This window comes from Ictidomys tridecemlineatus, chromosome 5, assembly GCF_052094955.1.
Source record: "Ictidomys tridecemlineatus isolate mIctTri1 chromosome 5, mIctTri1.hap1, whole genome shotgun sequence".
In the NCBI taxonomy this organism is placed as follows: Eukaryota; Metazoa; Chordata; class Mammalia; order Rodentia; family Sciuridae; genus Ictidomys; species Ictidomys tridecemlineatus.
Window position 1 is genome coordinate 95,235,975 of NC_135481.1, and position 25,222 is coordinate 95,261,196.

The window sequence follows — 25,222 nt, forward strand, 5'->3', positions numbered from 1 at the left end:
AGCCTCCTGCCTCAGCCTCCTGAGGTGCTAGGAAGGGAGTTCTTTATCTGTCCTCTCTCCTCCCCACCTTCTCCTACATGAAAAACCCTAATTAACTAACTGATGGGAACCCAACTTCCTCTCTGTCCTGCTTTTCCTTCTCTCTCACCAGGTCCTCCTTCTGTTCCACCTCCCTTTCGTGTATCGGTTTAGAAACTGCACACACCAAGGAGAAGGCGACACACGTCCTCCTCCTGGTCCCTTGCACCCTCCATGTCCGTTTTCCAGCATGTTTGGAGGCTGGGACTTCAGGAACGCCTTAGCACATGTCCACTGTACTACTAAAGTGGAAATGATGGTCCCTGCGTCACTGTGCCTTTCTCTCCTTGCCTTGTTCTCCCTTGAAAAATAACCACGTTGGTGCCTCTTCATCTCCTCTCCTACCCACTCTGCAAACCAAACCCCACATACGTGCACTGAGCTCCTGGGATGCCTTCCTCAGCGTCACTCCACCTGGGGGGCCGCATCTCTTCTTCCTCTAACTCCAAGGCCAAATGTCTCTTTATTTACAAGTCACATTATTTGTAACCCAGTCATGTCAACCTTTTTTGTTGTTGCTGCTGTTGTTCAGAAAGAAAGGATCACATCCAAAACTTTTTTCCAGATTTTTCCAAGTGGTTGGACGAAAGGTTTTCTAAACTCCCTTTCATCATTTCCTTCTTCTTCAAGTTTATCTATCCAAGGTGGACCCTAATCGCATTCTAAATCGAGAAGGTTTTGAATTAATAACCATTTAGCACCCCATGACTGGTTAATGGAGTTGGAAACTGGACTTTGCCGTTAGCTCAGTGCGAGCATCTCCCTGTGACCCATAGACCTGTGTGCTGTTTAATGACATCAGGAGTGCCGAACGCTGTCTTCTAAATGGCCGACTGATCAGAGTGTCTCCACGGCAGCATCTGCTGATTAGTGCCAGCTACTCCAGAGAGAGGGAGCAGGAGTATGTGGACAGATCAGCCAGCTCTGCACCTCCACCCAGGGGCCAGTTCAAAACCCCAGTGATGGTGGGTGGCACATTGACAAAGGTTGATAGATAGCACCTTCTACTGATGCAAGAACTTCAAAATAAGAAAACCAGAGAGTGATCAGAAGGTGTCAGGGACAAGGATGCAAGAAGGTTTAAAGAAGCCCAGTGGGAAATACTGTTCCTAATGAGCATCCTCTAGATTTCTTATGTTTATTTTCTATTTTCCATCTCCTCCTCCTCCTGCTTTTCTGCCACATGCATCCGTGTAGGTGGGGGGCCTCCCACAAAGCCCCTTACCTTGCCTCTGTTGTACTTTCCCTTATGCTTTCGCTGTCCTTCCCCAAGTCTTTCTGTGGTCATTAGTATTGGCTTTGGGTATTGATCCTGGCCGTCTCCTTCATTGCCTGCCTGGCCTTTTCTTTGTTCTGTGCCTCCTGAGCAGACTTTGTTCATCCTGTGGTCTGTGCACCCCAGGAAGCACATATTCTTGGGGACAGGGAGCCTCCTGGGCCAGTGCTACAAAAGAAATATGAACATGCCTCCATATTCCCCTCCCTGTCACCCGCCTTTCAATGTATTGATTAGGTTTCAAGCCAAGCAACCCCAGTTTGATTTTGGTTCAGCAAAAAATAAAGCCTATACAGATCTTTGGAATACAATGCTGCAGATTGAACTCTGGGATGGATGGCCACGCAACGACGCTCCAAAGAGTCAGAGCCAGGGCTTTCAAGCACCTCTGAGGCTCCTTCTTCACCCCTGCTCTTTCTCCACTTTCCACACAGCCTCCGTCTGTTTCACTACAGATGAGTGGTAGGAAATGTGACCACCTGTAGCTCCTGTCTTTGTGACGGTATCACTTCCAGTGCTGAAGCCGGAAAAAGAGAACATTGACCCCACTCGGGGTAGGCATCTGTTTCTGAGCAAATCAACCAGGGCCAGGAACAGAGCTTACAAATGGGTCCATGGCAGCCCCTAAATGTTCCCTGTGTGCACATCATGCTGCAGCTCTCAGTGGATGAGTAGAACCAAGCTAAAGCCCAGAAGTACCTTCGGTGCCTGCTCACCCATATCTCGTTTCTTGGCGTGGGTGGCTCCAACATCCTGCCTAGGACCACAATTTCTTGAACCAAGATCACCATTAAATCTCACCACCTGTATTAGTCAGGGTTCTCTAGAGGAACAGAATCAACAGGCAGATAATTATAAAATGGGGATTTGTTAGGATGGCTTACACAACCAGAAGCTGGAAAGTCCACAGTGGCCATCTGTATGCTGGAGAGCTGAACCAACTAGTAGCTGCACAACAGTCCAAGGGGCTGAAGCCCCAGAACCAGAGGGATCAACAGTGCTACCCTAGTCCAAGACCAAAGGCTTCTGGAGAATCACTGGCAGAGTCCACTTTGGAAGAGTGAAGAAGCCAGAGTCCCATAGCCTCAGACAATCATAGCAGCAATCAAGAACCCATTCAAGAAGAGTTAAGGGCTGGGGATATAGCTCAGTTGGTAGAGTGCTTGCCTTGCATGCACAAGGCCCTGGGTTCGATCCCCAGCACCACAAAAAAAGAAAAAAGAAGAATTGAGCTTGCATCTGCTGCAGTCTTTGTTCTTCCAACTTTTACTCCATCCAAGTCATCATCCTATTGGATGGAGCTGCCCATACTTAGGGAGGGTCTCCATTTCAGTTGGCTATCCCACATGCCAATCATTGCTAGACACACCCTCATTGACACACTCATAAGCCTCTTAATCCAATCAAGTTGACAATTCAGATTAACCATCACACCACCCCTTCTCCAGATACTCCCAAATTTCTCAAAAAGAGACCTGGTTGGAAGCCAGCGTGTCACTGTGGTTTGAGTCACCAGGCAGCACTTCCCACTTCAATAGTTGCTCTCTAGCCTTTTAAAATTCAATGAAAAACACTGAAGGGCCTATAGAGGACTTACAGGACACATGATCTACCTCTCCTGGAATGGTGCTTTCAATCATATATGTGATGATTATAGAGGATTTCAAGATTACTTTGAAATGCTTTCCTATTTTTTTTTACCTCTCAACAAGGCTATTATATAATATATCGTAAACTTGATAAGAGTAATTAAAGAACTAAATCTAAGGTCTTCCAACCTGGACCAGTACTCCAGCAGGGGATGGCCTCCTCCGTAACTTGTAAGTAATTAGATAAAAGACGTTCTATCTTCAATCATCAAGAATACAAACAACCATAAATGTTGGTGAGGATGTGGGGGGAAAGGTACACTCGTACATAGCTGGTGGGATTGCCAAGTGGTACAACCATTATGAAAGCAGTATAAGACTTCTCAGAAAACTTGGAATGGAACCACTATTTGATCCAGCTATCCGACTCCTTGCTTAATACCCTACCCAAAGTTCTTAAAATCAGAATACTACAGTGGCACAGTCACATCAATGTCTATAGCAGCTGAACTCAAAATAGCTAAACTATGTAACCAAATAAGTGCCCTTCAACATATGAATAGATAAAGACAATGTGATATATAAACCAAGATCCAGACACAGAATCCGAGAAATGAGGTTTCAATAGAAGTAACGGAAGTCTCAGGATGATGATTTTGCTTCAGGTCTATGGACATAACAGTCCATGTTGGGGAAAAGAGAGCTACAGACTATGGAGAAGAGGACTTCCTGGAGATAGGGGAGAAGATCTCTAGGGGATAGGAAGAGAACTGATATCTCATGTGTCTAAGATGAAAAACATTTTTGCTAAGTGTTTTATACATTTGTTCAAGACACTTGGAAAACAGTAGTTAGCTACTAGGCTGAGCAACAATTTTATCCAGTTTAATAATGTGGACACTGGCCACTGGTTTAACAAAAATAGTTATACAAGTCTATTTGGAAGAACATTGAAGTGGCGGACTGGGAGACTAGTGAGTAGGAAGTTAAATCCTTGTCTAGAATTGATAAATTGAGAACAGCAATATAATAACAGAATATTTTATCTATTTTATTGATAAAATAGACAGGTAAATTCTAGAAGGAACAGAAGATAGAACATAGATGCCTCTGGAAGAAGAGATAAGAGAAAACAATAACGGCTTTTTAGGGGGGTACCTACAACCATTTAGTACTATTTAATTGTTTCACATTATATATTAATTACATTATATATTAGTATATCTATTAGGTTGTAATTATAACTAGAAAAATGAAATGGCTTTTTGGAAAAATGTGAACTCCTTGTGGTGTGCCAGGATTTAAAAGACTTTCCCATAAGAAAGTCCCCTGTTTGTGAATGCTGGGTCAGCCACCTGGCAGAACCATACATAGTGTCTTCTGTGAGCTCCTGATGCCTTGAGACCTGTGGTCTTTGCAGGAAGGCAATTCAAGCAGGTTTGGACCAATGCATCCGTAAGGCTAGCACAAGCAGGTCAAGATGGTGCGCTAAGCTGCAGGTAAACCAGGACGGGGGCGGGGGAGGTCTTAAAATTCATCTGTATACTATGACTGCAGCCATAGGATGCAGAGCTGATGTTCATAACCAGAAGGGAACAAGGACTAGTGAAAGCAGTTTGGTTGGTCAGAAGTGGGAGTAGAAACATTCTTTTTTAATTTAGAGTCATGGGAACACTGCTCTCATATTTATGGGAAAAGAGTTGCCATTTTTCCGGGAAGTCAGTGCCTTTCTGTGCTTCCCTCCTGCAGCTTAATTGCCTACACGGAGCAGTATGTGGAATATGATCCTTTCATAACGCCCGCGGAGCCATCTAATCCCTGGATCAGTGATGACATCACCTTATGGGACATAGAGATGAGGTAAAAAATGTTTTAAGGTTTGGGAGCGGACGGGTTGCAGGGGGAAAAAAACTATGAGATCACCTACTCCCTATCTTCATCTGATGCGTTTTATTGCTAACACAGGAACCTTGCCAGGAATCCCCGACCGAGTTCTGCTTGTCCCAGCTTTCTACCTCCTTAGAGCTTTGATTTGTAGGTGGGTCCTTGTGGCTTCCCTCTGACCTCTCTCTCTGACCCTTTGTGCATCGCAATAACTGGGCAGTCACTCACTTTTTCCTATTAAAAAAAAAAAAGAATCCATGTTTTCTTCTTAGCAGGCGGTGGCAGTGTTAGCTGGCACTCACTTGCTCTGTACTGGCCATATCACACAGTAGGTGTCTTCAATTCTCTCAGCACATAAACATTATTAAACATTATTACTCTTGCCATGGAACTGATGAGGAAACTCAGGCCCAGCAGAGTTCATGAACTTGTCCAAAGTCACACAGCTTAGTATGTGGCCGGTAGGACTGCACCAGGCAGGGGGTTCCAGGGCTGTGAATGTCATCACTCTGCTCTTCTGGACAGCCTGGCAGCAGTAATTCCATCACCCAGGCGCTCCTGCCCTGTGAGGGGAACAGGTGTAGCTACTTAATCGCTGAACCAGGGAAGCCCAGAGAGTCTTGGACCCCTTCCAAAATTATAGGAGGCGCGTAAACGATTCTGCGCTCTGTGCCTTCGAAACCTCTGCCCTGCCCCCCCCCCAGCTGGATGACATTTCTTTTCTCATTTTTCTGTCACACTCACTTTCTCTTCCACTTTTGTTTTTTTGTTCTTTGGGGTTTTTTTGGTTGTTTTTCTGGCATCTTCTCTTGAAATGGAGAAACCCTCTAAGAATTAGTAAAAGTCATAAAGGCTTATTATGAAAAGTTTAAAAAACAATCCATATGTGCCCAAAGAAGAAAATCCTCTCTCCCTCTCACCCATTATCATTCTCTAGGAAGAAGCTCTGTTTATAGTCTGATGCCCTCGTTACCAAGCTGCAGGGGGCAGCTAGGGCTACCATGGACTAAATGGTTGATGGGAAGAGCAATGTCGGACAGCTGTCAGAGACGGCGTAAGCTACAGGCTCAGGGTAGCTCCCTGTCAACCACAGAGCGTATTCCATCCTTCTCAATGATGTCACATGTTTGCAAGTCTAGATTGTTCAGAGCAGTTTCTGGGATAAAAAGTTAATATTGTATAAAAATCGACCTGGGAGAAGAAAAGAGAGTGGTAGAATCCAATCTGATTCCAAAGTTTGAGAAAATGTGCAGTCACAACAGGTTTCCAATTGTGGCTGGCTATTTATAGTCAGGCAAGGTGACGCATGCCTGTTATCCCAGCCGCTTGGGAGGCTGAGGCAGGAGGATCACGAGTTCAAAGCCAGCCTCAGCAAAAGCGAGATACTAAGCAACTCAGTGAGACCCTGTCTCTAAATAAAATACAAAATAGGGCAAAAACAAGACACTAAACAACTCCCGTGAGTCTCTGTCTCTATAAAATACAAAATAGGGCTGGAAATGTGGCTCAGTGGTTGAATGCCCCTGCGGTCAATCTCCAGTACCAAAAAAAAGAAAGAAAGAAATTTTTTTCTTTCAATTTTTGCACTTCACATAAGTACATAAATACATATTAAGTTGATTTGATCCTGAACTTAATAACTGTTAGGGATTTTTCTGGCCCAAGGGGACCATGAAAAACTTAACTCACTAAGGGTGTCATGAACTCAGAAAGTTTGGGAACCTCTGATTTAGTGTCTATCCCTTTAGATTTGTACACATATAAAATATCCTACTCTTTAGTATAATTGGGTTCTTTATCTATATATACTGCTCAATATTTTTAATTGGCAATGTATCATGGCAATCTTTTCATGTGAGCCCACATGGAGTCACCTTATCATTTTTAAATATCTGCATAATATCCCCTGGCATGAGTGAAGTAAAATATATTTAATCCATCCCTGGGTCATAAATATTTAAGTCATGTCTTTTTCTATAACATTAACAATGATTCAAAGAACATCGCTTGTACACAAGTCCAATTATTTCTTTAATATAAATTTTCCAGGAGTAGAATTTCTGGGAATGGTACACATATTTTAATTTTAGTTCATGTGCCTAGATTCCTCTTGAGCAAAACTACAACAAATTTTTTCACACCCTCATTGAAAGTTCTTGTTTCCCCACATCCTTACAAACCCAAGCATTTTAACTTTGCAAATCCAATAGGTTGGGGCGGGGAGAGTCTCATTTAACTTTCTATTTCTTTATTAATATATTCGAGAGTCTTCACCTGGCTACTGGATGTCCATTCTTTTTGATTTGACGGTTATAATGTCCTCAGATCATTTTTTCTAATGCTGTTTTGCTTTGGATATTGGGAAGGATAACCTCCGAATTTACTTTGATCATTTATTGTATCTTTTTCCTGATAACTTTATATTTTCTGAATATCATTCTTTCTTCTTGTTTCTTTTTCCTTGCACTTCCCTGACTTTTGCTTCACTAGTCAAGTTTTATGCCAATTTTTTTTAAATTTATATATAACAGCAGAATGCATTACAATTCATATTACACATATAGAGCACAATTTTTCATATCTCTGGTTGTATTCATAGTATATTCACACCAATTCGTCTCTTCATACCTGTACTTTGGATAGTTATGATCATCACATTCCAGCATCATTAATTACCCCCTGCCCCCTCCCTTCCCCTCCCACCCCTCTGCCCTATCTAGAGTTTGTCTATTTCTCTCATTATGCCAACTTTTTTTTGTAGCTCTATTAAAGAAAATGTTACTTTGAAATATTTTAATTAAAAATGTCACTAAAATAAAAACACACAGAGTGAAATATGTAAAATTAAAAGCAGAAACTTTTAATTCACCTCTTCCACATCCCATTCTTTTCCAGATGTACATGAACTTGCTAGATTTTGGAACTTCTATCGTATGTCAATGTGCATCTCTTTTTATTTATATTTCTACATGATTCGGGTAGTTTCTTTCATTCTGATCCAAAAACTTATATCTCTCTTGAATTCAGGGTCTTTTATCTTTCTCCTTTTTTTTTTTATTGTTTAATCACGCCTTCTCTTTTTTTCCATTCTACCCTCTCTTTTCAGGAAATCCTCTGGTAGGAATCCTTGACTTCCAGAATGGAGCTGCCATCTCTCTTATCTTTTCCCAATCTTAATTTCCAACTCTTAGTCTTTTCATTCTATACTCAAAGGAGAGAACCTCTGGAATTGCTGCTCTTCAGAGTCCCCAGTGTGGGTTTCAGTGGTGTCCATTCTGTGATTTTTTGCTTTGGTGACTTTTTCTTTTCCCACTGAGATTAGGAGGGGTGGCAACAGTCACACTTTCCCTCCTGATGGTGCTGGCTGGGTTTTGTTCTTAGCAGTCTGCTCTGCTCTCTTCATGTCTATCCTTCTGAATCCCCCGGAGAGCATGATACAGATTTTATTTCCCTTATCTTGTATTTAAATATCTCCATTCCATTTCTGCCCCCTTGTCTGGGTCCCTGGCAACCACTGATCAGAGGATCATTGTTTCATAGCTCCAATCCCTGCTCGGAGCAGAAGATTCCTTGCACATCCCAGTGACTTGGAGGACCGCTGACTTTTGTAAATGAAGGTCTTTGCTATTTATTTTTTTCTTTTAATCTCCCCCCATAGTCTTGGGTTAGGAAACAATATCAATAGGTGCTGAGAGCTTGCTCAGCAACTATGCAAGTCAATGGTTCTCAAACTGTGAACATTAAAAACACATGCAAACAAACAAACAAAAAAAAAAACCCAAAAAAACCAAAAACATGCCCTGGAGCGGCTCTGGACATCTAAAAAAATTTTTCCCTTCTGGTACTGGGGATTGAACCCAGGGCCTCGCATAGGCTAGACAGGTACTTTACCACAGTGTTCCATGCCCAGCCCTTGACACCTGCATCTTCAGCAAGCACTGGAGGAGATTCTGGGACACACCATGGTTTGGGGACTCCTAGTGTGGTTCCCTGAGTTGCCTCTGGCTGCTTTCCTCTGAGCAGTTTCTACCACTATAGGGCCCCCCACCCCATGTGTCTCAGTGGGAGGGCTTGGGTAAATTGTTAGGGTCCCCTCTGAATGCAGAGCAGACTGAGAGACTGGATTCTCTCTCAGAGCTCTAAGACCCAGCTGTGGGGTCCTTGGGAGACAGAGCCCCACCTTCTTCAGCAGGACAAGTGCTCTGCCCTGAGTCAGGTCCAGATGGAGGTTCTACTGCCCCTCAGCTCCCTCCTCGGGTGCTCCCCAAGAAGTCCACTCTTCTCCCTCTGTGATGGGCCCTGGGGGAGCCCAGTCAGATCTGCCAAAGCAACTGGAGGTAGCAGGAAAGCTGGGGTGTCTTTAGAGGTCTCTGCGCTGCTCAGATGATTTTTCGCTGTGTACTTGCTGTAGGTTAGCAGAGGCACTGCCCTGGTCTTATTGCTTGTGTTGGAAACTGAACAAAAAGCATCCCCCTTTACTTAGCAAACCCCTTCTTCCATGTGGCGCTTATTCTGTACTGAGTTTCTTCCATAAGTCCCCTGTCTAATGCCCAGCCGTGGCCTCTGTTTCCAGTCCTGCCACCAGAGCTTGGCATTTCCCCAAGCTGCCTTTGGGAAGGGCTTTGGGCATGCTAGGCAAGCACTGTGCCACTGAGCTCTGTCCCCAGCCCCTGCCCAGCTACTGTCTTTGATGACTCTACTGGCATCATAGACTGCTCTTGATCAGCTTTGTCATGAATTTGATCCATCTGCTTTATACCTTTTCTGAAATTCCTCAAACTTATCATCTGCTGATAGGAACCATTTATTCCTACATACTATGGGCTTGGGGCGGCGGGGTGGGGGGGGCGGGGGTTGTTTTTGTCTTTTAAATACTGAACTTCATTGAACTTCGGAGTCTTACTGTTCCCCTCCTGGACCATTCTTCCCCTGGGCTGGCTTTCCTTCTCATTCACGTCTCCTTGTCATTGGTGTCCCTTCCTCAGGGAAACTTTCTGTGACTGCCCGATTTAAAGTGGCTGCTCATTCCCCCAGTGAGTTGGCGGGGGGTTCGTGGAGAAAGGATGTAATATTCAACAACTCATCAAAGTATAAAAGCACTTGCAATTAATTTAGCATCTAAACCTCTATCTGGCACTTAGTAGGCACTCAGAAGTGCAGGTTGGATGGCTATGGATAAGTGAGTGATTCTTCCTTTGGTCATTCATTGGTATTCAGAAAAGAAGGAGAACTAAAAGCCTAATTCACTGTGATAAAATGAATTTCCTCCTTTGTTCTTAAGTCAGCAAAGAAGCATGCAATACTTTGGGGCAATGATGGTCACCCGGCTACTTGGTTGATCCCAACCTATTCGGCACTTTACCCCCAGGGGGGGGCTGCCTGTCCTTAAGAGCCTCTTTTGCTCTTGGTGTTCAGCCTCTAATTTAATATTAGCCTAAGACAGCTGCAGGTCCCGTCCACCTATAAGCAGCATCTAGATGCAAGCAAAAATGTAGTTCTGATTCTTGTCCCCACTCGGGCGCTGGCAACGGTGCTGGTGGAAAGACGGAGTGTGGGCCCAGTGCCAACATCACACTTTAGCCTAAGGATGGCCCCCGCCCATGAAGGAAAGGCTGAAAATGACTAATAAAACCATCAAAAGATAATTTTTTTTTCTTTCAGTTTAATGCAACACATAGGTACCTAAACCTACTCTGTGCTGCATTCTGAGCAAGAAGTCCTCAGAACACAAAGGTAGCGAGGTAAATAAAACCTGCTCTCCTCCACCTGGCACTAGAATTCCTCCTCGCTTGGCAAAGGGCATTAAGCCACCAGGGGGCAGAAAATCATCCCTGTGGGTAGGGGTGTCGGCAGATTCAAACAACAAAGGGAGACCGAGTGCTGTGCCAAGGGAGAAAACGAGACAGGCGCATCTTCTGTTCCTGGGGGAGGGAGAAGCCGGAATGATGATAGAAACTAGGTCTCTGTGCAAGGCCAGGACTATTCCAGCATCCAGTGACCAAGGGCTTTGCAAAACTAAGAGTGTCGAATATGTGACTTTTTACACTGTCAGCTGCCAGAAGTGCGACGTGTGGCCCCTTCTTAAGACCTGGGAATTTCAGTAAAGACCCTCCCAGACACTGTGGGTGAAGAAGGGCGCTGGTGGATGTGGGTCCAAGTGTGTGGATGAGGAGAGACAGTGGGCGGGGGGTGGGGGGACAACAACTCCACTGGGAATCCGGGTTTATCTGAGCTGGGCTTGAGCTTCTCCTGAGCTGCAGAAGGTCCAGGTAGACTCTCTGTAGCGTCCAGGGTCAGGGACATCGCAGACAATGTCTGGATTCTACAGAGGTGAAGGACACACTGTCTCTGCTGAGGGAAGCTTACAGTCAGCACAGCAAAGGACAAAAACCACAGTTCAAAAGAAGGACAGGCAAATAGTGCAGGGTGTAATATAAATAAGAGGACATTGTTCTTGGATCTCTTCTCAGAGAGGCTATTGGATCCAAGAGTCCAAGAATAAGAAAGCAGATATTCAGAGGGAATACAAGGCTATCTATTGCCTTGATTGAACCTAGGAGTGCTTTACCACTAAGCTACCTTTCCAGTCCTTTTTTATTTTTTTTTATTTTGAGACAGTGTCTTGCTAAATTGCTGAGGCTGTCCTCAAACTTGCAATCCTCCTGCCTCAGCCTCCCAAGTTACTGGGATTATAGGCAGCAACCACCATGCCCAGCAAGAAGATCATTTTAAAGCACTAGTAAATTATACCTCAAGTCTATCCAACGGAAACTCTGGGAAATAAAGTCTAATTAAAGAAAATAGTGATAGCAAGAGCTTATCATTGAGGAAAGATCAGCCAAAAGTTGGCAGATGGCAGCTGGAGAGAATTTTTCAGTCTAAACATCACCAGAAGAGCATCCTGGGAAGGCCCCTGGGAAGTGTTTTGGGTGGTGCCATTAACCAGATGGTGGGTCTCATGAAAACCTGGTGTTGCCAGCAGAATTGTGGTTTGCAATTTGCTCTCTGCAGTTGACAGTTTTCACTCTCCCTCTCTGCTGGGTGTCAAGCACTTCAGCAGAGGGCTTCAAGGACGCTGGCTTGTCTAGCTTGGCCAGAGGCTTCCGCTCCCAGCCAGCCGGACCCACTGAGAGGCAGAGATGATCCCAAAGCTGCCCGGGCACAATGAGTTTGGCAGAACTATTAATCCAGGATATTAGTCAAGCCCCTTTCTATGGTAGTCAGTCCCCAAATATGGCCCCATCAATGACTCCCTCTTTGTATGCATGTGCTCCCCCTGATGTTGAGGGGACCCGTCCTTCTCTTTTCATCTGGACTGATCCTGGTATCTTATTCAGCCAAGACTGCAGCAGAAGGGACATTCTAAGAACCTAATGGCTTCTACTCTGGACATGTGAAATATTTGCTCTGGAGACATTTCTTCCTGGAACCCATCTGCCATGTTATGAAAAGCCATTGGGGAGGCCATGTGTAGACGTTCCAGTCAACACCTGAGCTGAGCTCTCCACCAGAATCCAACATCAACGGCCAAGTGTTGAGCCCTTTGGAGTCCAGCCTACGCCAACCTTCAGATGACCCCTTCCGACTTCTGACTACATCTATATGAAAGACTATAAATCAGGACTTCCCCATAGAGCCCAGTCAACCTGGGATAGTGAGAGCAAGTCATAAATTACTGTTCTAAAAGCTTCTGAGTTTCAGGATAGGGTTTTTTTTTTTTTTCATAGGAAGAGATAACTGGACCACTCCCCATTGAAGTATTCAGGCCCCTCGGGCTGTACTTGGAGTATTAATAAAATTGTTATTGTTTCTTCATAGTATTGGCCTCAGATAGGGGTATTGTATATTTTTTTCTTAAAGAATTATTTCTTATTTCATAATTTTTCTAATAACTTGTCTTAATCCATTCAGACGGTATATCAAAAGTACACCGATGTGTGGAGTTCATATGCAAAAGAAATGTATTGCTCACTTCTGGGATCTGGAAAGTCTCACATCAAGACGACAGCCAGTTTGGTGTCTGGTGAGGGCCCACTTCCGAGTTTGTAGATGCCAATCTTCTCACCGGGACTCTATATAGCAGAGAGCTCTCTGTGGTTACTTTGACAAAGATGCTAGTCCCATTTCTCATAACCTAATTACCTCCCCAATCCTCCCTCTTTTAATACCATCATATTAGGGATCAGGGTTTCAATAAATGAATTTTGGAGTGACACAAAATTCAACCTAAAACACTCCTGACCTCCTCCCCAATTGATAAATTCCAGCACACAAAATACATTTATCCCATCTCAACAACCCCCCAAAGTCTTGTTCTAATATCAACTCTAAGATTGAAGATCCAAAGTCTCATATAAATATCATCTAAAGCAGATACGGGTGAGACTCAAGATGCAATTCATCCTGAGGCAAATTCCTTCTAGCTGTGAACCTGTGAAACCAACAGGCGATATGCTTCCAAATTCCAGTGGTGGGAGAGGTATATGATAGACATTTCCATTCCAATAAGAGAGAATTAGGCAAGAAGAAAGGGGTAATGGATCCCAAGTAAATCCAAAATAACAACAGTATACCTCAACTCTCAGAAGTAATCCTCTTGGGTCACTTATCCAGACCCGCTGACCCTGGTCTCACCTCCTCAGTGCTCCTAGCTAGAGTGGTGTCCCCAGGGCTTTCCTGGCTGACACTCTGCCATCCAGGACTACTTAGATGGCAATGTGATCTCCAAAGCTCTATGGGATGCCCCCACAGCAACTCTGTGCTGGGGGCTGTTCTAGAGCCACATGCAAATCTCTGCAAGGCCCCCACCCTCGAGGCACTGAGCCGAGGGCATCCAGGCCTGCCTGAACTGGGGGTGACTGCATTTTTTGACACTGTCCTCCCCACTACACCTCATGCCCCTGGCACTCTGGGCCGGTGGTGGGAGTGGTAGCCCCCAATGACCTCTGAATTGCCTTCATGGTCATTCTTCCATTGTCTTGAAGAATAATTGTTCCCGGCTTCTGTAGAGATGGCTAATCCACACCAACCTCTTTATCAAATGGTCATTTGGCTACAGCATGAGTGGCCTCAGATTTGCAATATTGACAGGCTGAGAATTTTCCAAATCTTTAGGTTCTATTTTCTTTCTGCTTAACAATTGCCATCTCTAAGTCATTTCTCTCTTGTGACACTGTACAGTCAGGAGCTGAGCTGTGCCTTCAACACTTTGCTTGGACATGTCCTCTGCTAACCATCCGGTTTTATCACTCACAGGCTCTACCTTCCACAAGACCCTAGAATACAAACACAATTCCACCAAGTTCTTTGCCACTTTATAATGTGCCTTTCCAATGGCACATTCCTCGTTTCCATCTGAAACATCCTTAGAATGGCCTCTCCATCCTTCTTTCTACCTACATCACTTTCAGGATTACTCAGATATTGCTGAAGGAAATGGAGGCTTTCTGTCCGCAGCTCATCTCTTTTCTTTCTCAGCATTCACCACAATCACCTGGAAGGTCCATCCTCAGCAAAAAAAAATGCCTCTAAACTTCCAGCCTCTCTTCATCGTCCCGTTCTGAAGTCACTCTCTCATTTTTAGGTATTTGTTGGATCACCATCCCACTCCCACCCCCAATTTCTGTCTTAGTCCATTAGGACTATTAATAAAAATCCTATAGACTGTGTGGCCTACACCTACTGTGCATTTATTTCTCACAGTGCTGGGACCTGGGAAGTTGAAGATCAAGGCACCAACAGATTCGGTGTCTAGCGAGGGCTCGCTTCCCGGTTCAGAGAGGGCCATCTTCTTGCTCTGTCCTCCATAGTAGAGGAGTAAGGGCACTCTCTGGGTCTCTGGTAAGAACATTAATTCTGCTCATAAACCAATCACCTCTAAGGCCCACGCCTCCTCAGATTGTCACATGGGAGGTTAGACTTCAACAAGTGAGTTTGAGGAAGAACACAAACACTTTTGTGTTTTGCAGATAGCTTGCATTTTTCCCCAGGTCTTGGTTTAGACATCAAATGAGGGGACCAGAGTAGAAGGCAAAATTATAAAGTTGGGGGGAGAAAAAAAAGAATGGACTTTGGAGGCAGCCAGACCTGCACTCCAATTCCAGAATGTTACAGCTCTGTGGCCTTGGGCAATCAGATGTCTTGTGGACTCTGGAAATTTAAGTATCTACCTCCTTGGCTTATACTGAGATGTAGTGGGGCCCTGTAAAGTCCTTGCACCACACCTAGCACTAGGCAGACCAGGAGAAACGGGCATTTTTATAGATGGCTGCTTCCTCTGAATCTGGCCTCCTCATTTCCAGTTTGGGAAATTTCCTCTATGCCCATTAGCTGGGAGATCAGCTGGAAGGAAATTCAGGCTCCCTTGGAGAGCCACCTGTCTTCTCCATGTGTTGGTTTGAGATGCCCAACAGGAAGAAGGAATTTGATGAGATTCACCGAGGACAAATAAAAGTTAGAAAAAAGGCATCCAGCTAGTGATTAGAAAATGCTGTCAGGATAAGGACACCTCAGCCACATCACCATATGCAATTTTTTTTTATTGATTTCCTCTTAGCGTTGAACGCTGGCCACGTGCAAAGTACTAAGGGAGAATGCAAAGACACAAAGGACTCACAGTATAGCTGGAGAGGCAATGACACAGCCCTTAAAAAGCTAAATGACGATACAAAGTTGTACGTAATGAAAAATAGGTCACAGGGGAAGCATTTCTACACAACAGATGTGGGGTCGTGGATGGCTTGCTTGAGTTTGTCCATGTAAAAGTTATTGTACCAGTTGTCTGGGAATGGATGTCAAGAGATATTTTAACTTTTAGAATTATAACCGTAAGAGACCATTCAGTAGTAGCAATGCATTCAGATCTATTCTGTTTTTAAATTTTAATTTGTTATATATGTTAGCAGAATGAATTACAATTCATTTTTCACATATAGAGCACATCTATTTTCATCTCTCTGGTTGTGCAAGATCTATTCTTGTGCCTTAAAGTGGATGGTATTGGAAATCCCCAAGTGAAAAAGAAAAGATATGCATAAAGAAATTGGATCCAAGAAATGGTTAATAGAAGAGAATCTCAATGGTCAAATACTACTGGGTGGGGTGGGGGGACAAGAAGAAGCAGATGTGGAGGGTAAAATAGAAATAGGATGGAGAATAATGGGTCAGTGAGGGAACTCAGGTATGCTAGGTTGAACAGCATCACCCAGCTCTGTGTCTTTCCTAGAACCTCAGCCTCTGACCTTTTTTGTAAAGGAGGTGGTTGCAGATGAATTAGTGAAGATGAGGCCATGCTGGAGTGGAGTGGGCCCCTAACTCAATATGATTGGCGTCTCCATAAGAAGAGAAAACAGAGACACAAACACACACAGAGCAGATGTCAAGCACAGAAACACAGGGAGGGCCTGGGTGCTGACAGAGGCCTGGATGTAAGAGGCATCTACAAGTGAAGGAATGCCAAGGGCTGCTGGCAGCATCCACAGTGGAGGGAAAGGCACGGAACAGATTTTCCCCTCGAGTCCTCAGAGAGAGCACAGCCTGCCAACACCTCGATTTTAGATTTCTAGCCTCCAGGACTGTGAGGCGATATATTTCTGCTGTTTGAAGGTTGTTAGTCCTTTGTTCTGACGGCCCTAGGAAGCTAATACCTCAGGGTATCTGGTCTCCTCGGACCCTCTGGTTTCTCCTGAAGAGTGACCTTGAGCCCTTCTAAACATCTCTGGTTTCTAGTCCTTTCTCCCTGTTTATATCTATCGTGACAGTCCAAGATTTCTGGCCTGCTCCCAAAATTGCCCTTTCTCCACCCACCACTCAGGAATCAGGTGGGGTGAGTGTGGACACTCTGCTTTGGTATCAGAAACTGGTGACATGGGTGGAAAATGTGCGTGTACGAGATAGACACTGGGAAAACTGAGTCACTGCCCGGTGTGGTGACACATGCCTATAATCCCAGCTGCTCAGGAGGCTGAGGCAGGAGGATGGCGAGTTCAAAGCCAACCTCAGCAAAAGTGAGGCGCTAAGCAACTCAGTGAGATTCTGTCTCTAAATAAAATACAAAATAGGGCTGGGGATGTGGCTCGGTGGTCAAGTGTCCCTGAGTTAAGTCCCCAGTACCAAAAAAAAAGAAGGAGGAGGAGGAGGAGGAGGAGAAGGGGAGAAAGAGAGAAAGAGAGGAAGGGAGGGAGGGAGGGAGGGAGGAAGGGAGGGAGGGAGGGAGAGAGGGAGGAAAGGAGGGAGGGAGGGAGAGAGGGAGGAAAGGAGGGAGGGAGGGAGAGAGGAAATGGAGTCACTCTCCACTTCTGGTTCTCTGGGCACAGCCTTTGATCAGGTGCAGCTGCCACCAGTGTCGTCCTGCAGAGCTGGACTCCTTGGCTGGTGAGGAGCAGATAGTTGTGTCCATGGCATGACCTGGGCAGAACAACATGGTGCCCTGCAGTTTTCTGGGGCCTCAGTTTGCTTTTAGCATCAACCTCAGGGGCATTTCTCTATAAATAGCATTTTGGTCACTTCGAAAGTTACTGAGTTTGATTAGTTCTGTGGCTTGCATTTGAGAGAAAACAGAAGCTTTCCTCGAGTCTTATAAAAGGCCCAGCCTGGTTCTTTCATGGAATTTCCCATTGTTTACAACCCTGGACCCTATTGAGCTCTGCCTGGAAATGCAAGTTCACAGCCAAAGCCTCGCTGATTCCCAGTGATCTATTGGTCACTGTCCTTAGAAGACATTGCTTCTGCCAGTTACATCTGTTGATACAAAAATAGTTGGGTCTGGGTGGCTTAGATGTAGAGCAATGTATCCAATACAGTAGCCACTGGCCACATGTTGCTATTTAAATTTAAATTATTTAACATTAATGTAGCTTAAAATTTAGTTCATCCATTATTCCAGCCACTTTTCAAATACCCAGTGCCACCTGTGGCTAGTGGCTACCATATCAGAAAATACAGATATGGAAGATCTCTACCATCACAGAAAATTCTCTGGAACAAATCTAGTCTAGGCTTTTCTAAGCCTTCCAACAAAAACTCCCTGCCTCCTTTTTTACTACCTGAAGTTTTCTTTGATAAATATTAAGAATATGTCAATTCCATAGTAAGAGGAAAGTAGATTTTATTCACTTACTATTAGAGATCATAAAAAAATAATGGGTCTATTTCTAAAAGAGGAAAACTATTTATTGGTAGACCAATGTCTTCCCAGTGTTAATGTGGTCGGAAATCTCCTAGGGATCTTGTTAAACTGTAGGTTCTGATTCAGCGGGTTTGGGTGGGGACATATAATTCTGCTTCTGGTTTGTAGACCGGACGTCGAGTCACAGGGAGTGATAGCATGTGACTTGTGAATGACAACCTTCTTGCTGTAGGAAGAGTCTTGTGTGGCAAGACACAGGCTGAAGGAAATACTCTCATGGCCCGTCACCAAAAGAGTAAGACGGGTCCCCGCTCCTTTAGTGTGAATGTGAATGACAGCCACGCTGACCTACCAAGCAGAGCAGAGTTAGGGCCACACTCAGGAACCACACTGTCAGATTTGATTCTTGACACTTAGGTGTGTCTCCTGAGGCAAACGATCACTGGACTTAGGTTTCTCTGTCTGGAAAATGGAAATAATGCTAATACATATTTCACGGAGAAGTTGTAAAATGCAGATGTGATACAGTTGCAGATGTAAAATGCTTAGAACAGTTTCTAACATCCCATAAACACTGCATGTTAGGGTTAAACCGATCTGTGAATGCACCACTCTCTTGCTTCCAAACAAGTGAATGTGGTTTATTCGGGATGAGTCGAAGCATTGCTGACCAGTCGTATCACTCAACTCTGAACAGGTGCTAATTTCTCCTTGGTGGATTCAGAAAAGAGCAAGAGGTATAGGGGACAATATTTTGATGAAAGGTTGGATTCACAAAACATCCAGGATTGTAGTGAAAGTGGAAAAAAAAAAAAAAGATAGAACCAAATGTTGGGCCCATGATTGACAGGAGTAGTCAGGAAGGGCCAATCAATTGGTGGTGTTACATCTCTAGGAGACAGCAGCCACTTGGCGGGACCCCGGTGACCCACACTACCCACTGCCCTTTCACATGCCTCCTTTAAAGAAACTTTTTACTGTGATTACTGTTGTTGTACAAGAGTCTGCATTTGGAAAGTGTTCAAGTCTCATAGAATCTGTTGCTTAAATACATCCCCTTCAATGTGGGGCACAAATGATTTTAAGTTGTTGAACTAAATGTGGTACAGGATTTTGCCATATTGATGATTTTGCCATATTGATGATTTGCCATATTGATCATTTTTTAAACCTTCTCTTTCCACCCCAAAGCAAAGAGCCCAGCCAGCAACGAGTAAAAAGATGGGGTTTCTCTTTCGATGAGATACTGAAGGACCAGGTGGGGCGGGACCAGTTCCTTCGATTCCTGGAGTCCGAATTCAGTTCAGAAAACCTCAGGTAAATCTCTCAAAAGTTTAAACTATCCCCCCAAAGGTGTGTGAAGGAATCGGCATAATCCGTCTCTCCACCTCTTTTTCTCAATTAATACATTATTAGAGTTCATGTTGAAATTCCAGCTAATCTGCTTTAGGTTGAAATAGAAAAGAGAAAATAAAACATGCAACTCTATGATCACCCATAATAGCATCTCTACCAAACAATAGCATTTTTTAGTTTCAATTTGATGACATTTGTTCAACTACCTGGAAACTTGTCTTTGATGATAATTAAATCCTCAAATGGATTTGGTGACGCCATCGATTAAGGAAAACCACAGAATCATGGAATTTCAGAGTAGACAGGCAGCTCCGATGACCTCTTCCCCCAAACTTCCCATCCCAGGCCAAAGCCCTGAAACTCTGAAAAGTTAAATAAAAGAAAGGAGTCAATGGGCTTGTTTTAGAATTTCAAAAAGCCAAAGTAAATATCATTCAGTAACGGGAGACATAACTACACAGTCTAATTGAAACCATATTTTCCCCCCATTTTGGGTGAGAATTCTATCAATTCCATGTGCTGTTTGCTTTGATCTGATGCCACTGAGAATATCTGATTATTTCTATTGGTCAATATCTAATACCTTGTGAGGGAAATGTGTTGATAATTCCTACTTAATAGAAGAAAAAAAATAAAACATCCAAAATATAGGGTCTAATGTGAGAGGAAGAAAAGGGCATGCATTAAAAGAAAGAGGGTTCTTCATCATGAAAAATTGGGGAATTTTTTGTTTATCCAGCTTCTTATTATGTCAGATCAAAAATCAGAAAGACACCAAATACAGTGGCACATGCCTGTGATCCTAGCAGCTTGGAGGTGGAGGCAGGAGGCTGGCGAGTTCAAATTCAGCCTCAGCAAAAGCGAGACACTAAGCAACTCAGTGAGACACCCTGTCTCAAAATACAAAATAGGGCTGGAGATGTGGCTCAGGGGTTGAGTGCCTGAGTTCAATCCCCGGTACCCACCCCACCAGGAAAAAAAAAAATCAGAAAGACTCATGGAAATGTGACTTATCTGAGACCCCTTAGGGATTTTAGCAAACTGGTGACTTCTCAGTGGATAAGATGGAAATTTCTCTCTCTCTCTCTCTCTCTCTCTCTCTCTCTCTCTCTCTCTCTCTCTTCTTCATACTAAGTTCTCTTTAATTAAAGGTTTATTTCTAATATTCTAGTGCTATTTTTTGAAAAAAAAGGGTTTTATTAATTTTAAAATTTTTTTACTTGAAAGCTCAGAGCATATACTATGGGCAAAAGATTGTCCTGCCTGATGTCAATGTGCAAACTCCATGATGTTTATTTGAAGTTAGAGACCACTTCTGTCCCTTACATCAATCAGGTGACATTTATGACACATGTACGCCACAACAAGCCCCACCAGAGCCTCTGGAGGGATGCAAGACGGCCAAGATGTGTGATCTTTGCCTGCAACGACCTTGTAGGTCCTTGATAAAAAAAAAAAAATTACAAGAAATGATTAAATCATTAAATGGATATAAATAGGTGTAAACTCGAAAACCCTTTTGCAAGTAAGTAAAGGAGAGAAGAATGGATGCAGACCAGGCAAGGCAAATCGTAAGCTAGACTTTGAAGCACACACAAGATATCCACAGACAAAGAAGAGGCAGGGAGAATATATTAAACTGGGTGTTGGAAGTACCCACAGGTGGCAGTGGGATTGCCCACACTGTGACGTCCTCGGGGGGTCAACAGATGCCACCCAGCCATCTGTATGCTGTCTTTCCAGGCATCCCTGTGCCTGTTATGAACCAAAGAAGGGTGAGCACCTTATTTTCAGGTTATGACACAAGAGGGCCACCTACACCCTTACAGAGAGTTTGAAGAATGACCACAGGGTCCTGGTCATCACGAGGATCCCAAGAACATCTTCTTGCTTAGCTGTTGCCTTATCCTGTGTGGAGCATTCATACTGAAAAGCCAAAGTAGAGCCAGGGCCATGAATCAAATCAGGAGAGTTTCACCAAATATGCAGGACACTCAGGGCCCCGCGTGCACCAGGAGTGTGCCCCTGGCAGGGGTTTATGGCTTCCTCCAGCCATCACCACTTGTGCCTCTGTGCTCCCTCCTCCATGCCAGGAGGGCTACATTTAATCTTGGGTGAAAGAATGTGCGTGTGCATGTGGGATTCTGCTGGCCCCCAGCATGCATGCATAAATCCAGACTTAAAGAGGGTCGCCTCTGATCCACGGCAGGAAAGAGGATAAGGAAAATAGAAGAGCAGAGAGAAAAAGTATAGCCCAAGAGCTCTAAAATCCTCTCTGGTGGCCCAAATTCCTTTTTTATGATATTCAGCATAATTGGATACAGAGAGGAAAGCTCAGTTTTAAATCACACAACCTTAGGACCCTCTAGTCACTTGTCACAAAGCAGTTTTCTTCTCCTTCCTTCCGTGTTCATTCCTTCAACCACGGATGCTGTCTTAGCACCTCCCATGACTTAGGACCCAAAGATTCAGAGCTGACCACGTTTTACCCCTTGCGTGGGTAACGCAACTTGGAGATACTGCCCATCCTTTGTGTGGGCTGTGCTGGGGGTTTCCCTTCTCCCCAGGACTGGTCAAGAGCCAGGTTCCTGGCATCTGAGCAGGCAAGGAAACAGAGGGACTGACCAGACCCAGCTGGTCCCATCACAAACAAAGTCCCCTCTCCACCTCCATCTTCCTGGGCTCACTTACATCTCTCAGCAGAAGATGCGCTTAGATCCTAACACTGACACTGCACTTGGAGGGCCAGTTTAGTAGCCAAGTGTTGAATTTGTATCAGAATTTCAGAATGAGGAACAAAGGAGCCCCAAAGTGTCACCTGATCTTTTAAGGAAGGCGTGATGTGATGGAAAGTCCCTCTGATCATTTTCTTCTGGACAAGTTTATGAGATGAGCTGTCATCTCCAGATGACAGGAGAGAGGACATGGCCAGAGCATATTTTGCTGTGGCCATCTGTGGCGGGGACTGCCGCTTTTTCTCCTTTGCTAACCCACCCTGAGCTGAGTACACAGCTCCATGTGTATAGGGTGGTCCCCTGGAGACAGCTGTCACCTAAGTGCCTTTGGACTGTGTGTCGCTTCCCACCCACCAGGCAAGGTCCTCAAATCCCTGAAGAGGGGAGCTGGGGAGCGCCACTGAGTGGATGACCTACTCCTTCTCTAGATTCTAGAATGGGGGGCTCCTTGTCACCTGTCCCAGCCCCATTCTATATCCCTGACACAATTTTTTTGTCCTCCCTGATTTGACACCTCTTGCTGCTTTGGCGAGGCATGAGTTAAAAAATCAAAACCTGCAGCAAAGAGCGTCCCCGGTACATTTTTTATGAGCTGTAACGTCTCCTGAGAGAGCGTGGTTGTTCTTCTAACCTGCAGATTGATGATCCTAGTTCCACACCATGTCGGCTGAAGGGAGAAGCAATTAAAAGAGAGCACGGGGGGCTGCCAGGTTTGTCTCGAGAGCCGTCTGCGGCCGTTACCCCAAGTCCTAGGAAGACCTCAGAAGGTTCACTAGGGCCAGCGGGATCCCCCACTAACCAAATGCATAAGTCAGAACCAAATGACTCTCACAGCACCGTGACCTCTGCAGCGGCCCAGTCAGTGCCCAGTGAGCATAGCTCAGCCTGGTGATGGGGTTGCCCATGTGGGCACCCCAGGATCTCACCCCAGCCAAGGAACTGAGCTGAAGTTTCATCCATGGGTCTGAGTCCCTGGTTGACCAGCAGAGGGCACAGAAACACTTCCATCTGCCGCGGAGTTTGCTTTTCTCTGGGAACTAACCCCAAGCTGCGTTTTCCAACACATGAAAATTCTAGTTTGTAAAAAGATAGGGAGGCTGGAAACTGTGGGCTGCCAGACCGCCTGGCAGGAAGGAAAGGGATCAACCGCTCGTGGTCCCTCTCGCCCCAGCCAGCCTCCGGGAGAAGATCCCGCTCCTTGCCCGCAGCTAGGGAGAAAGGAGGCCACCTGAGGCAGCCCCTGGACTGTCCCATCCGTGCACCACGCGGCTTCACCCCAGTGGTTTCTGAGCCCGGCTGCCTCTCCCCCAAGGCTGTCCCCTCTCCCCCGCCTGCTGCGTTCATTTCTAAGCCATTGCCGTGGACTGAATGCCTGCACACGGATGGCTTCCCGCTGCTCTGGCGACTGGCAGGGACCCGAGGGGGCGAGGCAGGACAGGTGGTCTCCCTGATACCCTGGAGCCCTTGTGGCCTGCCAGTCATGACGACCCCTCTGCTGGCAGCCGCGGGGGGCTTAGTGAAGGATGGGTGGATTTGAGGCTGCTGCTGGCATTTGACTCCCTGCTGCGTCCTGGGAGGAGCGGTACCTGCAGGCTTTTGATAAGAGCCGCCGCTTCGCAAGCCTCAATGGGCCTCCCTTCCGCGGGGTGGATGTGCAGAGAGAAGCTTTTGTGGCTCTTTGCCGGGAGGTGGGGGGGACGTGTGGCCTGAGCGGGGAGCTGTGGGGTGGGAAGATGGCAAACACAAACCAAAGCCTGTTCTGAATTTCAAATTGCCACAAAGGTTCTTCGAAGCCATGACGGTAAACACATACGGGATGTCAGGATGCTGTTGCGACAGCATTTTCTCTGTCACCTGGGAGGGACAAGGCAGGTCATCTCCAAGGCAGACAGAAGGCTGGGCTGTGTCCCTGTGTATGCAGGCAGAGAAAACTGCTGCCTCGGGATGTCACCCCTGTGCCCTATCCCTCCCCTTCTCTTTACCCCCTCTCCTCCCCCACCCCTCGCTCCTCTGAACAGTCTGTTGTTTCTTCTTGTGCTTTTTTTTAAAATTCATGGTCCTCTCTGATGGAGGGAACCTTTATATATATATATATATATATATATATATAAAGTTGATTAAATTTGAGTCTGACATTTGCCATGACATCAGCTCCAGACCTTCCTTATACCCAGCTGAGTGGATGGCATTGATGTGGCTCCCACAGAATTCTGCACAGGGGACCCCGAGGCCTCAGGAACTAGAGGGAGTCTGTGGGACTCAAGCTGCTGGGGTCCTCAGGGCCCTTCCAGCAGGGCTCCATTGCTCTTCCTCGCAGCAGACTGCAGCAAGGGACAGAGGTGACAGAAGGAGACATCCCACATGACATTGATGGAGGAGGCAGAAAATCACCCTGTGTCATCCATTTGTGTGAGAAACTGCAGAACAGAAGGGGAGGGAGGGACGCTGACCCGGGGAGCGGTGTGCAGCTAGGATTCATCCTGGAGGGGCTCCGGGAGGGGACTGGCTCTCCCCTGCTCCAGGCTGTGCTGGAGGCCTCCCTGCCTCCGTCTTCAGTGAGTTGCCTGTGACCCTCCTCCCAGTCCTTTGAAAAGCTAACCCTGGGCCTTCTTCTTGAGCTCAGGGCTTCCAGCATTGCTCACCGGCCAGTCAGAGAAAACCTCTTAGGGCCTTTGTGGCCAGACGATCATATTCACCTCCAGGTATCCCGGCTGTCCCTCACCTCCTGGCAGACCTGAGAGGTGGACGGAGAGCCCTGAGGAAGCCCCAGGATGGGCCTGAGAAGTGGAAGAGAGATGGAGGAGTTCCAGAGACCCACCTGAGCAATGGGCAGGTTAACACTCCTTGCAAAGCCCTCCGGACTCTGGGTAAGAGAACTATTGTTCTCCTCTCCTCTGGGAGCCAGAGGACCAGTGGCACCAAGAACCAGTGGCAGAAAGGAGAGCTGGTGTTGAAGGACAGGTGACAATAGATTGCATGGACAACAGCCTGGAAAGCTAAGCAGGCCACCCAAGTGGAAATGCCAAGGGTCAAAAGGGGCAGTGTTGAGCCTGTGGCAGCCGCTCCCACCCCCTCCTGTGCCCCCACCCCGGGGGAGCCTGAAAGCATTTCACAGTTAAGTCTACCTAGAAAGTTTTTCTGTGCCACATTTCCTACCACCCACCTTGTACCCGTTTCA

General features: G+C 45.7%; 1 protein-coding gene across 7 annotated transcripts in view; it reads left to right on the forward strand.

Moving 5' to 3' along the window:
* Rgs6 (regulator of G protein signaling 6) overlaps nucleotides 1–25,222 on the forward strand; it is a 586,626-nt gene that overhangs the window by 515,709 nt on the left and 45,695 nt on the right. For all 7 annotated transcript variants that reach the window (XM_040275504.2, XM_078050459.1, XM_078050462.1 and 4 more), the window contains exons 13-14: nucleotides 4,693–4,803; nucleotides 19,145–19,270. In XM_040275504.2, the coding sequence (XP_040131438.2) occupies nucleotides 4,693–4,803; nucleotides 19,145–19,270 (237 nt within the window). The remainder of the gene's footprint in view (nucleotides 1–4,692; nucleotides 4,804–19,144; nucleotides 19,271–25,222) is intronic.